Source organism: Psammomys obesus, unplaced genomic scaffold (genome assembly GCF_907164565.1).
Source record: "Psammomys obesus unplaced genomic scaffold, mPsaObe1.curated_primary_1811, whole genome shotgun sequence".
NCBI lineage: Eukaryota > Metazoa > Chordata > Mammalia > Rodentia > Muridae > Psammomys > Psammomys obesus.
In genome coordinates this window covers 1,382,240-1,399,230 of record NW_026596079.1, presented here as the reverse complement: position 1 = coordinate 1,399,230, position 16,991 = coordinate 1,382,240, and the positions used below count along the sequence as shown (strand labels likewise).

General features: G+C 53.6%; 2 protein-coding genes across 3 annotated transcripts; one reads left to right on the top strand and one right to left on the bottom strand.

Moving 5' to 3' along the window:
- Positions 1-1,162: 1,162 nt before the first annotated feature.
- On the top strand, positions 1,163-5,463 carry Gsdmd (gasdermin D). 2 transcript variants are annotated; one of them, XM_055626485.1, is made up of 11 exons: positions 1,163-1,431; positions 2,193-2,413; positions 2,618-2,810; positions 3,025-3,193; positions 3,437-3,539; positions 3,808-3,861; positions 4,165-4,230; positions 4,357-4,529; positions 4,603-4,747; positions 4,835-4,920; positions 5,054-5,463. In XM_055626485.1, exons 2-11 carry the CDS (start codon positions 2,197-2,199, stop codon positions 5,294-5,296), a joined length of 1,449 nt encoding a protein of 482 aa, XP_055482460.1. In that variant the 5' UTR covers positions 1,163-1,431; positions 2,193-2,196; the 3' UTR covers positions 5,297-5,463. The 2 variants fall into 2 exon arrangements, with proteins under 2 accessions (XP_055482460.1, XP_055482461.1); XM_055626486.1 differs by having other exon boundaries at positions 1,166-1,431; positions 4,847-4,920.
- Positions 5,464-11,273: 5,810 nt separating this feature from the next.
- Positions 11,274-15,908, bottom strand: Mroh6 (maestro heat like repeat family member 6). Its single transcript, XM_055626650.1, has 14 exons — positions 15,619-15,908; positions 15,226-15,376; positions 14,887-15,041; positions 14,176-14,293; positions 13,817-14,001; positions 13,591-13,728; positions 13,359-13,473; positions 13,137-13,280; positions 12,879-13,052; positions 12,486-12,653; positions 12,142-12,261; positions 11,813-11,915; positions 11,658-11,723; positions 11,274-11,503 (listed from the first exon to the last, which is right to left on the bottom strand). The coding sequence occupies exons 1-14, from the start codon at positions 15,906-15,908 to the stop codon at positions 11,274-11,276; spliced, it is 2,157 nt and encodes a 718-aa protein (XP_055482625.1).
- Between the last annotated feature and the right edge of the window lie 1,083 nt (positions 15,909-16,991).

The following is a 16,991-nucleotide window of genomic DNA, read 5'->3' as shown; positions in this document are numbered from 1 at the left end:
AGGGTTTCTCTGTGTAGCCTTGGTTATCCTGTACTCAGTTTGTAGACCAGGCTGTCCTGGAACTCACAAAGATCCACCTGCCTCAGCCTCCCAGAGTACTGCTGAGATTACAAGCCACTGTGCCCAGCTTGAAAAACTGGATAAAATGGATAAAATGGATAAAATGCTCAATCTTCATTTAGAAAAGCAAACGGGATAGACATCGGAAGAAGGTAAAACAAGGAACAAGACAGGAGCCTACCACAGAGGGCCTCTGAAAGACTCTACCCAGCAGGGTATTAAAACAGATGGTGAGACTCATAGCCAAACTTTGGGCAGAGTGCAGGGAATCTTATGAAAAAGGGGGAGATAGAAAGACCTGGAGGAGACAGAAGCTCCACAAGGAGAACAACAGAACCAAAAAATCTGGGCCAAGGGGTCTTTTCTGAGACTGATACTCCAACCAAGGACCATTCATGGAGATAACCTAGACCTCCTGCACAGAGGTAGCCAGTGGCAGCTCACTCTCCAAATGGGCTCTCTAGTAAGGGAAACAGGGGCTGTCTCTGACATGAACTCAGTAGCTGGTTCTTTGATCACCTCCCCCTGAGGGGGAACAGCCTTACCAGGCTACAGAGGAAGACAATGCAGCCAGTCTTGATGAGACCTGATAGGCTAGGGTCAGATGGAAGGGACTGGGGAAGGGGTGTGGGAGGAGATGAGGGAAGGAGGGAGGGAGGGCAGGATTGGGAGGGGACAAAGGTGGAGCAACAGCTGGGATACAAAGTGAATAGATTGTAATAAATAATAAATATTAATATTTTAAGTTCAGTATAAAATGGCAAAAAAAAAAAAGAAAAAAGAAAAAAGCAAAGAAAAAGAAGAAAAAACAAAAAAACCTGCAGCCCGGAGGAAGCAGCTAGCTCCACCGTTTGCAGTAGCCTACCTGCAAGGGCCCCAAGGGTTTGTTTCTCTACATTCTTACTTACTTACTTACATAGTTACTTAGGAAGCCAGCCAGCCTCGTGCAGTTGATGCTATCTAGTTTTGATTTGCGTTTTCCTGATAACTAATGCTGTGCTTGCTGGCAGATCTTTCACTACAGCCCAAGTGTTTAAGGAAGAAAAAGCGCTGTGCAGTTGTAGGTACCAAGACTAGATAAAACCGAAGCTCCCAGCAACTAGGCATTCTCCCCGGAGGAGGAGGAGGCTGGGCTGTTCCCCGGGCTGTTCCTGGAGGGAGGGCTCCTTGACAGAGCTGCTACTTCCTCCGGGCTACAGCTTCACAGTTTCACTTTTGTGTGCTGAGGCCTCCTCAGAGAAGCACCCTGTTCTTGACTCCCCATGGCTCCGTAGCTCCCTGGGGAGACCCCTCTCCGGCCCGCCCCCCCGCTCCAGGACATCCTTGCTTCGCTTGGTGGGCCCAGACACCTCAGGAGAGGTGAAGACCTTGGTGAGCCACTATTTTACTCAGCCCCCTCAGAGCCGGGCTGCGCCTCCCCCAGCTCAGTCTTCTTTATGGCCTGGATGCCTGCTTGTTGGGTGGGGGGGTTCAGCTCTTCCCAGAAGCCTCTGGGAAGGCCACCCACTAGCCCATATAGTGGGGCCAGCCTGGTTTGGGTTTTAGGCTGACTAACAAAAGCTTCTAGGCCACAGGCTGAACCCCTAGCCCTCAAGTCTCTCCCTGACCCCCAGAGGCCTTCCTGGCTCATTTTCCACCATCAGCAGGCCCAGGGGCCCAGCTTCCTAGGAGCTTGGACTGCTCCTCCACACTGCACAGGCTGTCTGTTGGGCCCACACCTGTTTCGATCTCTGACCCATAAGGTTCAACCAGGACGGGTGGCTCAGAGCTGTGCATGAGAGCCCTGGACGAAACAACTGAAATCTCAAACACTGCCTTTGCTGTGGGCTCCTATACCAAGTCCCCCAGAAGTGGGGGCTTTTATTCTCTCCCCAGCCTTGGCCCTCAGCCAGGGAGGGCAATAGGTATCCTAGAACTTAGCCATCGGCTAAGGACTGTGCACAAGAATTGATGGTGTGGATAAAGCAGGTCCTGCTGTAGGCTGCCTCCTCCTCCTCTCTCAAGTGCCCACAGCAGCAGAGACAGACAAGTGGGTCAGAAAGTGAGCACTGGGTCTGTGTTGGTATAGTGGTCAGCCAGAGTGTGCCAGGACTTAACAAGACTCTGTAGGGACCCAATCTATCTGGCCTCAGGATCATGCCATCAGCCTTTGTGGGTGTGGTCAGGAGTGTAATCAAAGAGGTGGACCAGAGGGGAGAGCTCATCCCAGTGGACAGCCTTCGGAACTCTACCAGCATCAGGCCCTACTGCCTCCTGAGCAGGAAACACTCAACCTCATGGTTCTGGAAACCCCATTATACATGTGTCAACCTGTCAATCAAGGACATCCTGGAACCCAGTGCTCCAGAACCAGGTAGCTCCTTCCCTGCTCCCCTTTTCCTCACCCTGCTTGGGGAGGGAGTGGGCTGAGCCCAGCCTGCCATCTTACTGGCCTCTATCAGCTCTGCTCCTCTGGCCCTATTTCCAGAGCAGGGGGTTCTTTAAAGGTCCCGCTGCTACAGAGGAAAGACAAGGCAGTGGCTAGTGGAACGGGAGCTTAGAGCTGATCTTGTTTCAGAGCTGGAATATCATGGCCACTTCCATTTCTCTGATGTCGTCGACGGGAATGTTCAAGGCAGTGTGGGGCTGTCAGGCACAGGACAGGGGAAAATTTCTGGTGGGGCCGCAGTGTCCCGAAGTTCCAGTGCCTCTGTGAACGTGCATCTACTGCGTGTGGCTCAGAACACCTGGGAGATGCTGCGGCGTGAGAGGTGAAGCCCTCACCCTCAGCCTGGTGTGCCCGCTTCCCCCTGTTTGAGCTGGTCCTACTCCCACAACCACCTGGACATGGTTGGAAACACGCTGGGAGGGTACCCACGCCCGGCATCCACAGATTCCTGGACTCCCTAGCCTTTTTCATCCCACCTGTCAGCAGAACGGGAGGGAGGGAGGGAAGCTCATCTGTGGGGCACGATCTTTCTGTAGGCACCTGCGGCAACCTGAACACAAAATCCTGCAAGAGCTTCGGAGTCGTGGGTGTGACGTGTTTGTGGTGACAGAGGTGCTGCAGACACAGGAGGAGATGCAGGTCACCCGGACCCACAACCAGAAGGGCTCAGGCCAGTTTGCAGTGCTTGGAGCCATAAGCTTGCAGGTGTGTGGCTAGCCATGGCCCTTGCCTGGCCCCACTTGGGCACAAGGAAGAACAGGACTCTCAGAGGCCAGGGGGGAGCATCCCAGGTGCTGGTGGCCTGAGCTCTTCTATGACCTTTCCAGAAGCACCCTATGGTCCCACCTGCCCAGCTATCTGGAATGGCAGTTATCAGCGGTAAGCCCGTCACCAGCACCCACCCATAGCTATTTACTCTACATCTCTGTGCCTATATCTATCCTTCAGGGTGAAGGCCAGGGTCACCGAAACCAAAAGAAGATGGTGACCATTCCTGCCGGCAGCATCCTGGCATTCCAAGTGGCCAAGCTGCTCATTGGCCCTAAATGGGGTGAGTGGAGAGGGGCTGACTCTAGAGCCCAGACTATGTGGCAGAGGGGCAGGAAATCTGGGAGGCTTCAGCTAGCCAGGGATGCCTGATCTCTGAGACAGTATGGTCAATGTGCTAGTGTGGTAGACAGGGGCGTAGAGGGAGGTTCTCAGGGGTCCCAGGAGTCTTGGGGATGACTGGGACTCCTGTCCCAGTCCTGTCCCATCCCCAAGACATCCTTGGGGATGACTTGGGAGATGGTGACCTGCTTGCCTCTTCCTGCTGCCAGATATCCTTCTCTTCCCTGATAAGAAACAGAGGACCTTTGAGCTGCCCCCCACAGGTGAGCTCCCGGACCCTCTAGCCCGACAGAGATGTTGCGTGCTGAGAGCATGAGGTGGTCAGCCTCCTTTGAAGGTGGGCACACCTACGCATACACACATATACACAATGAGTGATACCCAACACAAGTGATGCCGCTGCGCCTGTTTAGGCCTCAACTGTCCTGGGCCACCAGTAATACAGAAGGGATGGAGCTGGGGTTGGGGCAGGGAAAATCTCAGCCCTCTTTAGCATGAGACAATGATCCCTGGGTCCCTACACAAAATAGTCCTTCCCCTCTCCACCATCTTCATTCCTTGCCTAGGCCACAGAAAAGACTGTAGCATGATTGGCAAACTACTAGAATGCATTGGTGATGACTTCACGTCAGGTCAGTACCCACGTGACTGCCCTGGGACTCCTTGGGTCCTGCCTGTGCTCCCTGGATCTACCCTTCCTAACCAATGTTCCCAAAGACCTCAAAGGCATCAGGCAGTGCTTCTCTCTGGCCCTACAGATGGAGTCCTTGAGGAAGAAGTGATCGGAGAAGACTTCCAAGGCCTGTGTGCAGAGGTGAAGGCTGCCTCCAGAAAGCTGGAACACTTGGACATGGAGTTGAGACAAGAGCTACTAGTGAACATTGGGAAGATTTTACAGGACCAGCCCAGCATGGAAGCCTTAGAGGCCATGGTGAGTGAGAGTGTTGGAGTGGACAGGGCCTGCCCAAGCCTACCCAACCTCACTTACCTTACCCATAACTCAGCTAGAGCAGGGTCTGTGCAGTGGCGAGCAGGTGGAGCCTCTGGATGGCCCAGCAGGCCGCATCCTCGAGTGTCTGGTGCTCTCCTCTGGAGAAATGGTGATGGAACTTGCTGCCCCTGTCTCCTACCTGTTGGAAGCACTGACTGGTGAGCAGCCCGTGGTGGGATTAGTATTGGACAGGAGGGGAGGACTAGGTTCCGTATTGGGCATTCTGGAACCCTGTCTCAGCCCAGATCTCTCCCCAGCACTGAGTGAAACCCAGCAGCAGCTGCTGGCTATGTCTCTGGAGACAACAGTGCTATCAAAGCATCTGGAATTGGTGAGAGGGCATGGCACCGGGGATTTAGTGGGGCCCTGGGTACAGCTGGGAAGGTTGACACAGGCTGGCGCAGTATCTCTGGGGCTCAGACTACAATCCTCATCTGCAACCTCTTCCCCTCCTCTGCTGGTAGGTGAAGCATATTTTGGAACGGACCACCCCCTGGCAGAAGCGGAGTTGTGTGTCTCTGCCCTCGAGGCTCCTCAGGGACAGCTGGGATGAGGAGGCTCCCACCTGGGTCTTGCTAGAAGAATGTGGCCTAAGGCTGCAGGTGAATACCCCCCAGGTGCACTGGGAGCCTGAGTCTCAGGGCCCCACGTGTGCACTCTACGCCTGCCTGGCCCTGTTGTCGACTCTAAGCCAGAAACCTTGCTAGCCTACAGGTCTCCCTTCCCCTAACATCCTCATGCACTGTCCTCTAGCTAGTACAGAAACTTGCCTAGCCCAGCCTCCAGGGAAGCCAAGAGTCCAATTCAATCACAGGGCTAGAATGCAATGAAGCCCACGAGTTGGAAAAATGTAATAAATATACAAAGAAAACAATAGTGACTGAGTTTTTTTTGAGGGGTCCTGGATCATTGGTAGGATGGGAAGGGGTGAGGTCTGCCCACACAGAATGAATGGATATGGAGTCATGGCCTCAGTCCAGCCACCCTGTGAGGGCGAAGTGAGACTGCCCTGTTGTGTGACAGGCCTTTCCTGGGGAGACACGAACAAACATCTACTCACTCCATGTCTTAGTTAGGGTTTCTATTGCTGTGAAGAGACACCATGACCAAGGCGACTCTTAAAAGGGAAAACATTTCACTGGCTACAGTTTCAGAGGTTGAGTCCGTTATCATCCCTGTGGGAAGCACGGCAGTGTGCAGGCAGACATGGGCTGGAGAAGGGGCTGAGAGGTCTACATCTTGACCTACAGGCAGCAGAACGAGACTGAGTGTCACACTGGGTGTAGGTTGAGCATATGAGACCATAAAGCCTGTCCCCATGGTGACACACATCCTCCAACAAGGCCACACCTACTCCAACAAGGTCACACCTATTTCAACAAAGCCACACCTCCTAATAGTTCCACTACCTATGGGCCAAGCATTCAAAAACATGAGTGTATGGGGGCCAATACTATTCAGACCTCCACACCCCAGTTAGGAAACCAAGGACAGACCAAATCATTTATATGACTGGCCCGTCCTGCGGGCAAGTCGAGCAGGGTCTACCTGAAAGAGGGAGTGGGAATGAGAGGGGCAGAGACTCGAACAATGGGATCAAGACTCTTTTATTAGACACTCAGTCAACTCTTTTAAAGCAAAAGACCACGAGCAACTTTCTCACGCTAACAGCTCATCTGCTTCACTTGGTAAAATGTCCAAGGATTCACTCAAGGTCACACCAAGTTTGTGATCTAGTTCTCAGGACCAGAGCACCCTGCTGGAGAGCTGCCAAGGTCAGTTTCTGAGAAACTGAACTTTACATTAAGCCCATGTCTGCCAAGGCCAAGAGGCAAAATTCCATCACCAGACTCCTTCACATGACCAAAGTCCAACTTGGTGAGGCAACTAATTTTATCAGGATTACTTACAGGAGTGTGGGTGAAGGATTACTTACAAGAGCCAAAATGGCTCAAAGACAGTTGCAACACCAAAGGGTTTCAGCAGCACGGGCTCATGAAAGTTGGAGACCTGGAACACATTTTACACGGTGGCTTGGAGAGGATCCTTTCCACGTGACTCTGGTCTAACCCTCTTCCAGGCATCGGCTGGTCTTTGTTTCTTCTAGGCAGTTCTGTTGACCTCTGCTTCCACCTGGCAACTGGGCTTGCCTGGGAGTGACACTTTGCAGACTTTATTGTTCCTGTAGTCTTGCAGAGGGAGGGACTTCGTGAACATGGCTTTCTTCCTGCCTTGAGGAGCTTTCTGTTACACAACACCTGGGACATGGACACATGGACATGGCCATAGCCTGGCATTTCCACACCTACTTTCCCAGAAAAGATGCACAGAACAACTTAGGGGTAAGTCTACACTTTGGACAGGATGACCCTCTGTTTCAGGGGACGTAGGGCACACAGCTAAGGTAGCAGAACCAGACTCTGTGACAATGCTTTGCCTCAAGCATACAAATATAACCTCCATATGGGCAGATTCTGGGAATTCAACATGTCTTACGGCGCTGGGGAGTCCATTCCTCACAAGGCTCAGCAGCCCGTGGGTTCTGTGTCTAAAGGAGCTATGTCCCTAATTGATGTGGCCGGGGTGTTATAGTCATCTCCGGGAGCTTGTACAACTAGAAGTGTGTTGGTGAAGATCCAGGCCAGCAGGAGAAGACTTCGCCGCCTCAAAACAATCAAATAACATTGTTCTGCCTATAAGAGAAAATATGTATTTGTTCTTTCTGCGTCTGGCTTATCTCACTTAACATAGTGCTTTCCAGCAGCATCTTCCCAGAAAGTGAGAGTTCATCGATCTGTACGGCCGAGTAATATTCCATTGTGTACAAGAGCCACATTTTTTTTTTTTTTGATCTATTGATGGCCATCTAGGCAGGTTCCACTCTCTGGCCATTTAGAACACTGCAGCAATAAACATGGACGTGCAAGTATCTCTGAGCTGTGTGACTCACACTCTTTCGGTATGTACCTAAGAGTGTCCACATAGAGTTGTAAGGTAGTTTTGTTTTCAGCACCTCTTTTAAGATTTATTTCTATTTTTATGTGCATTGATGTTTTCCCTTCATGTATATCTGTGTTGGATCCCTCTGGAACTGGAGTTACAGACAGTTGTAGGCTGCCATGTGGGTGTTAAGAATCAAACAGAGGTTTTCTGTAAGAACAGCCCATGTTCTTCATCTCTCCAGTCCAGTATATCGTTTGTTTGGTTTTTTTTTTTTCCAAGACAGGGTTTCTCTGTGTAGCCTTGGCTGTCCTGGAACTCACTTTGTAGACCAGGCTGGCTTGGAACTCACAGAGATCCACCTGCCTCTGCCTCCCAAGAGGTAGGATTAAAGATACGTACCACCACAAGTCTGGCTAGCATTTGTTTTCTTGATGATAGTCGTTGTGACTGGAGTGAGAAAGACTCTCAAATAAGTTTTAATTTGCATTTTCCTCCTGGCTAAAAATGCTGAACACATTAAGATCAGCACTTATTAGCCATTTGCATTTATTTGTTTAAGAACTATTTGGTTCAGTACTTCACTAATTTTTAATTATGCATACGCCATGTGTGCGGGGCTTTTGGATTCTCTGGAGCTAGAGTTATAGGTAAGCGTATTTGGTTTCTCTATTTTATGTGGGTTTTGTATCTCTACCTCTCTTCCAACCCTTATCCCCCCATATTCCTGCCAACACCCCAATCTCTCCAGGTAGGAGAAATAGAAGGTTAGAGGGGAAAGGGGGCATAGGTCTCTTTAGACTACTTCCTGCTGATTAGGGTTATCGGTTTCCTTGGGGGCAAGTCCAGTCTTTGTCATCAGAATTTCCAGCAATAGCAAACACAACAGCAAATGCAGCAGTGGGAAGAACCAGCAGCAGTGGGGATGGGGGTGGGGGCAGGCAGCAAAGAACCAATCCCCTCACCAAAAACTGCAAGCAGACCTGAGGCTCCTGAGTGCTGTGGGCTTGTCCCGGGCATTGGACTGCCAAACTTCTGTCTGCCTTCTGTCTGCCTGTCAGTCCCTTCCCCCAGACAGAGACTGGTGCGGCGGACGGAAGCTGTGTCAGGTGTGTTTCTCTGTGTGACCTGTTTGTTCTGCCCCTCCACCATCTTTTCACTTCCTTGGTGGATTTCTAAAGATTTTTTTTTTCTATTTCAGAACCCCCCCCCCTTTTCCCTCCTTTTTCTGACTCTCTTTTTTTTTTTTTTTGGGGGGGGGGGGGGAGTGGGGAGTTTCGACACAAGGTTTCTCTGTGTGTAGCTTTAACTGTGCTTGAACTCTGTAGGCCAGGCTGGCCTGGAACTCACAGAGATCCGCATGTCTCTGCCTCCTGAATGCTGGGACAAAAGGCAGGCACCACCACCGCCCAGCCTGACTCTCTTTTTCATCAGCTCTCACAGAGGCAGTCATTACTCCGCCATTGTCTTAGCTAGGGTTTCTATTGCTGCAGTGAAATACCACCATGACGAAAGCAACTTGGGGAGGAAAGGGTTTATTTCGGCTTACACTTCAAAGTAACAGTCCGTCACTGAGGAAAGCCAGGGCAGGAACTCAAACAGGTCCAGAACCTGGAGGCAGGAGCTAATGCAGAGGCCATGGAGGAGTGCTGCTCACTGTCTTGCTCTTCATGACCCCTCCCTGCTTCTCCTTCACTGAGGTCCGGCAGCCTGCAGCCATTTTCCTCCATTTATTTCTTGTATGTTGAACCTCATTTTTAGCACCTGTTCTTAAAGGTCAAAATTAATGTACCACCCTCTCCCTGACTTCAGGAGGATCCATCTCCCTGACCTAAGGCTGACCTACACTAAGGATCAACTAATTCCAGTGGTAAAGTTTGGATAATTTTTTTTTTCAGTAATGGAGACTGAACCCAGGGCCTTGAACTACATAAACACCCTATCGATGAATTATATTCCTACTCTATTTCATACTTAAAAAAAAAATCATGTGTGTGTGTTTGTGTGTGTGTATGTGCTGTGGCAGAGGACAACATGTGGGAGGGAGTTTGTTCTCTTTTTCTACCATATGAGTTCTGGAGGCCAAACTCAAGCAGCTCTGTCAACATGTGCCTTTATGTGCTGAGCCATCTCACAGGCCCTGTACTTTTATTTTGAGACAGGGTCTCGCTAAGTTGTCCAGGCTGCCTTGGACTTATGTCCCCTTGTCTCAGCTTCCTGGTTACACTTCCTCTGGCCCCTTTTGTGGTATGACCCTAACCATTTGGCAGTTTCTCTGCCGTAAGGTGAACCCAGTCAGGCACTGACAAGCTTTTTTCCCTGAGCTACTGGATCTTGAGTCCTGTCTTCATACTGACATTAGCCCTGAAAAAAAAAAAAAAGTTGTATTTTATGTGAATGGGTATCTTGCCTGCATGTCTATGCTCTATGTGCATGCAGTGCCTCAGAAGGGGGAGAAGAAGGCCTCAGACTCTTTAGAACAAGAGTTACAGTCAATTGTTAGCCACCACGTGGATGCTGGATGAGTAGAGGAGTCTCCATCCTTTCAAGAGCAACAAGTGCTCTTAACCACTGAGCCATCTCCCCAGCCAGATAGGAGTCTTGCTGCGTCCTGCTTTGCTCACCTCAAGCCAAGCTGGATCCTGTGCAAAGCCCAGCTCATCACAACCAATTTCTCAGACAGATGTTCAGCCTCTGCCACACACTCATGTTTATTTTGAACATCTTCCATGTACGAGCTACAGAGGCAAAGGTAAATAGGATCCCATGCTTGCCCCAAAGAGACCCCAGTGTGGGGAAACAGCCCCCCTACATTACCACATTGTATCCTCACAAGCATACCCTGTTTGTGAGGAGGCCTCCCTGCAGCCTGAGGACATTCCAAGGTAGGCATTCTAAGTGGAGGAAGCTGCCTACGCCTATGCCTGTAGGGGCGGGGTCACAACTATGGCTGACTCTTCCTGTCTATCCAGCTGTGCCATCCCAGCTGAGCCCTGTGCAGGGCATTGGATAATCACATACCCATTCACAGTCTAGTGGGTGTGGAGTGCCTGCTTACATACTTCAACCCAGGGTGCAATCCTGGCTTAGGCTCTCCAGCATGAAGGGATGCTAGAGACACCTTCTAGAAAACACCATTGTACAGGTGGGTTCTAACATCAGTGGCGAAAGAAGACAGATCGGTTATCCCAAGGAGTAGGGATGGCAGGTATGAACAGGAGAGCTGGTCAATGACTCTTGAACGAAGGAGACATAAGCCAGAACAGCTGTAAGGAATAGAAAATGGAAGAAACAGGAGTGATGGACCACTCTGACGTAACTTGGAAGGACATGATGGGTAGGACTGTGGCTAGGCAGACTGAGCCCGAGGAAGGGAGCGTGACAGCCTACGGTGGCATCAACTTCAGTGCCTTCATCAGATCTTTGATTGGGAGGCAGCTGCTATCCAAGACAGGTGCCGGGTCCAAGCTGGAGCAAAGGGTACACTCCAGGTTGGTGACAAAACTGGCCTGGTAAAAAAATAAATAATTGGACCAAGACCACAAGAGGTACTTGAAGCGAAATGTGCCATCTGGGACACAGTTGTCACATGGTGGGACATAGAAAGCAGTTAGAGGGCAACCCAGTGTCCAGCACCAGGCCCAGGGTGACCCTTGAATAGGCCCTCTTCCGCAGATCTGCTGTAGCGGGGACTGGCGACAGCAAAGATAGTGTGTGCCCATGAATATGGATACCGAGCCTGGCTCAACGAGGTTCGGGGCAGCTCCATCGGCCTGCAAGGCTCCGGCGTAGGAATGGACTATCGTCATAGAGTGGATGGGGCCTTGTCGGATATGAATGATGGCGGATGAAACGGAAGAGGCGGGGGCGGCGTGTTTGGACTTGCGCCTGAGCGAGCAGCGCCACCTGCTGGGCAGATACTCGCGCCGCCGAGGACACCGAAGACTCCGGGTCGCCCTGCAGCTGTCCTAGATCTGCATAAAGGGACAACTCAGGCTGAAGGGGGAGAGGAGCCTGGGGCTGGCTCCCACTCAGTCTCTCCCCCCCCTCTCCTACAGCACCCTCCCCATTTCCCTTCAGCACCCCCCCCTTTCCAACACTCTACCCCATGGTAGATCTGGTCCTCACCCTGGAACAGAGAGTCCAACAGGTCCTGACTGACTCCATTGGGGCTAGCGTGATAGACCAGGAAGCCTGTACCAAAGCAAACCGATGAGGTCTGGCCCGTGCCTAGAAGGGGCCAGCCGAGATCTCAGAGCCCTGAGCGGCTAAGCCGGCCTTACCTATTAGCACAGTGGCTGCGCGGCGCAAGGCGTCCTGTGGGCTGCGCAGGTAGCCCTGGGTCTGACTCAGGAAATACTGAACATGGCTTGGATACCGCTGAACCTAGGAACACACATGCTCATGACAGGACGGAAGTACCAGTCCTTCATGGACAAGGGGCTGGCGCAGGCATGGCGCAGGCAACGTCAACAAAGGCCTCAAAGGAGCAGAGGTGGTCATGTTTAGCTCAGGCAGAGACTCTGTCTTGAGGGGGTGTGCCTTACAGCATCCTAGGACAAGTGAGCAGCTCACCATACCCTGGGCCCACCATGCTGCTTGTTCTACTAACCAGGCAGTGGCAGACACGGCTTAGAGCCTCCGGGCTGTCATAGTGGGCCACAGTAACCATCTCCTCCAGGAGGCCCCATCGAAGGGCCCGATCACAGCGGGCTAGTGTCCACTCCGAGCTCTAGAGTGGAGGAAGCAAGCAAGGTTAGGGGATCCAGGAGATGCCAGGCGGTGGGTTGAGGCTAGAAAAGGCTGGCAAGGCCCAGAGTGAAGTGCTTAGCTAGCAGACCAAGGGAAGCCCAAGGGAAGTCCTTGAGGTCCCTGTCCTTGGCTTGAAACCTTCAGAGAGGATACAAGGTAGGAGTGGAAGGACTGGGTGAGACAGATACGGGACAGGACACTGACCTCAGCGGCGTCCTGGCTGGAGTCATGGAGACGCAGCAGCAACGGCACCAGACTCTGTAGCACCAATTTCCGCAGGGGTCCCCGAAGCCCCAACCGGAGACCCCTCTGTCCCCGCCGCACCAGCGTCCCGAGGAGTCCCACAGCTGAAGCGCGGACAGAGTCCCGAGCCTTTGTGTGAAAAGACAGAGCTCAAGGAAAGCCCGAGTGGAAGAAGAGATCAGCGCAGGGCAGGGAGGTTCGGGTCTGATTGGGCTGCAGATCAGGCCTTCATCTGGCGGCAGGCCCATAGGCAACTGGGGGGGGGGGGCTAGAGAGAGCTCATGGGTGGGGTTGAGCATCCGTGGACATTTCCAAGCGGGACGCCATGGGACCACAGGGCCGGATTTTGCTCACATCGTCCAGTAGCGGCGGGAGGCGTGGTCGCAGTTCAGAGCTGAGGAGCCTCACAGGTGCTCCTGGCTGCAGCAGTATTCTCCGCAGCGCACCCAGGGCAGCGCCCACGAGCCTCGCGTCCCCCTCGCCCAGCGCTCTTAGGAGTACCGGCAGCAGCGTGTTCACATGCCTTATCTGTGAAGACAGGACTCGTGGCTGGACCCTTCCGGACTCGGCCTGGGACCCGCTTCGCCCCGCCAGGCACTACCAGATCGGCACCTTCCCACGATTCATGGCAAGGTGCCCAAGGCCAAGGAGGCCTAGCCAGCGCACGGTGGGCTCTGGGTCGCCCTGCCAGGTTCGAAGCCGCTCCAGGATGACTTCCTCACGCAAAAGGCGTGCAGTGGGCTGGCTCTGCAACAGCTAAGCATGGGGGCACAGATTCAGCGCTTGTGTCCACGCCGGCAGTCACCCCGCTACCCTTCTGGGAAGCAGGCTCACCCCGGTAAAGAAAGCCATAGCGGTGAGGCGCTGCTGGTTGTTGGCGCTTCGTAGCCGAGGAAGCAAGTCTGCAAAAAGGCCTCGCAGGTGGTGGTCCGCATGCGTCACCATGGCGCTGGGGTAGGATAAAAGGGAGCTCTTCCTCCGCCTGGAAGGGCTCATCCCCACCACCTCCCCCACGTGACCAGCGGGGAACCTCCTCCTGTCGTGCTGTCCTGGGGTGCCTCCTCACCTGGCTAGCAGCAGGACGCCCTCCAGGTGAGTGTGGGCTCCTACCAGTCTCCTCCAGCCTCCTGCTTGCTCCATGCACGTGACTACCATGCGGCCACCGTCCCCACTGAGCAGAGCCTTCAAGGCCTCCACTGTGCAGCTGGCGGTGGGAACAGTCTTGGGCAGCGGGCCATGAGGGTTTAGGAGGGTCTGTCCCGCCCCTCACTTAGCCCAGTATACCTCCTCACCTGGCGTGGCTGTGAGGTGGGCCTCGGCGAGAAGGCTCCCAAACCTTAGGGCTCTCCGGGGAATGAACACCTTGAGCCAGCTCGTGTAGCTGGGTGACCAGTGCCAAGAGCAGGTGAGGGTAGAAGCCTCGCGTGGCTCCCACGCAGCCAGAGACTGCCAACATCTCTCCAAGAGCACGCGTGGCCTGCAGGTCAAGAGAGCACACGATTAGGATCCTGTCCAATTTGGACGTGTGCAGGATATCCCAAACAAGAGTGACTCTGGAGCTAACCTGTGGTTCCACCACCACAAAGCTACTCTTTGGCTGCTTGTGGCCAGGCCACGCCCCCCCCCCATGGCATTTGCTGGAGCCACTTACTGCCAGTGCCTCGGGCTCAGGACCTGCGGTGCCCTTCAGTGCCCACAGCAGTTGCACCAGCACCTGCCCGTTGACGCGCTGGTTCCTGCTTAGACTTCGCCACAGCTCGGCGGCTGCCCTGGGGGTAAACGGCCATGTAGTGAGGAGGAAATGCATGGAATCCTCGGCCAAGACCACCACTGCGACCCTAGGAAAAGGCTCCAGAAGTAAATCATCCTTTACCCTTTCGTGGTCCCATATCCCAGGGAAAATAAATACAGACTACAACAGAGCCAGTCCCAGAGATCAGCAGTCAGCTGGGCCACACTGCGCCCTGTTGTGTCAGCAACGGGGGGAAAAAGACCTGATATTATTATTGTTGTTGTTGTTGTTGTTGTTGTTGTTGTTGTTGTTGTTGTTGTAGAGAATAAACTAAAGATAACCTCTGTGGTAACTGACCCCGAAGAGCCAGAGGCTTCCAGGAGCTCAAGCCAAGGAGCTTGCTTATCCCGCCCACATCTGCAGGTTAAAAAAAAAAAAAAAAAAAAAAAAAAGCAGGAGGGTGTGGGTGTTTGTGTTTAACTAAACCCGGGTATGGACTGGGGCAGTCGAGGGGAGGGGAGGCCCTGCCCCCTTACAGCCCGGTGCTGCAGGGACCAGATTCTATGATCAAGCAATCAAGCAGGAAAAAGGAAGGAAGCTGCGTGGGGCAGCGCTAGCAGAGAGGGTTACCGGTCAGGGGGAAGTGAACTGGGTAGCAGCGCACACACCACGTCCTGCGCATGCTCCAGAGCCAGCGCGCTCAGCACCCGGAGGGCTGCCCGCCGGGGCCTCCCCTCCGCCAGGCTAGGCACCTGTGCCAGCAGTCCACGCACCAGACTGTGGACCTGGGTAAAAGGAACAAACGTGAGCGGTCAGGGCCGCTGGACCTCAAAGGAAACGCTTGCCAGCACCGTGCCCACCTACACTCAGAGCAGCCTTTAGGGGGAGTGCGGTCGAGGTTGTTTGGATTCTCCTCGCGTTCGGAAGGGAGGCTTGCAGGATTCTCTGGGTGGGGGTGGGGATGCTAACCTGGTCCTCCAATCGCTGGCCACGGGCCTCCAGGGCTGAGGACAGGGTGAGCGCTGTTGCTTGGGTCCCGGCATACCCAGCGTCCTCCAAACAGGCAGCTGTATACACCGCAAGATCTGCAAGCGTCCCTTCCTCCCAGGAGTACTGGGAGGCCGAGAGAAGGGAGAGTGGAACGTGGAGTTTCTGAAGTCCCCAAGCCTATCTCAGCTATGCTCCCTAGGCCTCCGTTCTCCCCATCCCTCAGATGGCTTCACACTCTCTTCCCCTATGATCTTTTTTTCCATCCCTCTTTCACCCTCAGTACTTTCCCCGGCTCCAGTACCTCTTGTCTTTCCAGTGCTTAATCGACCAGCCAAACCTTGTACCATCCATCATCGCTCCTCAATAGCACTCACCTGGTAGAATCTCTCAGGGGCTGGCTCCCTGGCGTTGTGTGGGGAACAGTTTCCACTGCCAGCTGTTGGGGCAACCACTTCATTCCCAAGCTGGGCCTCCGAGGCGGGGGTGAGCGTTCGAGGGTGGATCTCAGCCTCAGGTCCAAGCTCCAGGTGCTCAGCCTGAGGGCCTGTAGAGGAGGGTCCCACAGGCTGCCCCTGGTTAGCCCGGATTCCTTCAGCTAGAGCTGTCAGAGTTAGGGACCCCACAGGGCCATCCCGGCCCCGGCCCCACACACCCCCAGCCATGGTGTTCCTACCAGCGGCACTTGCCGCCACTCCTCCAGTGAAGCTGGGTCCAGACCTGACCTAGAATCAGGCCCCGGGCGGGCCCACAGACAGGCGTGGTGGCGTGGGCATATCCGCACATGCGTGTTTGCGCATGTGCCAGTAGTTGGCTGGGCAATCACAGAGGTATCCCAGCACGGGCTTGTGAAGGGTGCTGCTGGAGCTTAGTGGAATGACCAGTCTGCATAGTCTGGCTCTGCCCACCAGTGCCCATAGAGATAGTGGACTATAGAGAAGAAGATCTTTAACCCAACTGTCTGTCCCTCATGCCTGGGGGAGGGGTCCAGGGCAGTTTTAGAGCATTCTGAAAAGGCCCTCAAAGGGTCAGGGGCCTTGTCACACAGCCAGACATACTGGGAATGGGTGTGGTCAGATTCGGTCATCATCCCTGAGCTTGAGATATTTGGGGTGTGGAGCCAATGAGGTGAGGGCAAATGATGCCTTCTGAGTACGCTTGCAAGTGCCCACTATCGTGTGGTGTGCCCCTCTGCATCCTAGCCAGTGCTGAGGTGGCATGTCTTTATGCCCTAGACATCCTTCCACCTCTTAGCTGTGACTGCTGGCCCCATGGCTGCCTGGGCAGGGTGTATGTGTACTCTCTGCCCAGCTGTATCCCCTTTCGGGTTCATGCTCCCCAGGCTTGGCCCAACCTCTGCTCCAAATCCCCACTCTCCACCCAACCACACTATAGTGACTGCCAGGGGAGCTGGACGAACTGGTCTAACACACTACCTGGGCGGGCGGAAGTGCGTGTGGAAATACTCCAAGCAGTGGGCACTCGCCTTCTCCAGCTCACATGCCTCAGGCTACCCAAGCCCCAGCTCCTGCCAGGCCATGAGCATCCTGTGGTGGCTTGAAATAGAATGGCCCCCATAGGCTCATTCATTTGAATGTTTAGTCACCAAGGAGTGGCACTATTTGAAGATTGGGATTAGGAGGGGTGGCCTTGTTGGAGGAGGGGTGTAACTGGGGGGTGGGCTTTGAGGTTTCGAAAGCCCCCCGCCCAGCCCATTTTTCAAGATTTTTATTCGTTTATTTAGAATG

Coding starts and splice junctions, on each gene's coding strand:
- Mroh6 (XM_055626650.1), bottom strand. CDS start 15,908: ATGGCTGGGGGTGTGTGGGGCCGGGGCCGGGATGGCCCTGTGGGGTCC. Junction 15,377..15,618: donor CCTGAGAGATTCTACCAGGT/GAGTGCTATTGA, acceptor CCTTCTCTCGGC/CTCCCAGTACTCCTGGGAGG. Junction 12,262..12,485: donor CCAGCCAGGACGCCGCTGAG/GTCAGTGTCCTG, acceptor CCTCCACTCTAG/AGCTCGGAGTGGACACTAGC.
- Gsdmd (XM_055626485.1), top strand. CDS start 2,197: ATGCCATCAGCCTTTGTGGGTGTGGTCAGGAGTGTAATCAAAGAGGTG. Junction 2,811..3,024: donor GAGATGCTGCGGCGTGAGAG/GTGAAGCCCTCA, acceptor ATCTTTCTGTAG/GCACCTGCGGCAACCTGAAC. Junction 4,921..5,053: donor TATCAAAGCATCTGGAATTG/GTGAGAGGGCAT, acceptor CTCTGCTGGTAG/GTGAAGCATATTTTGGAACG.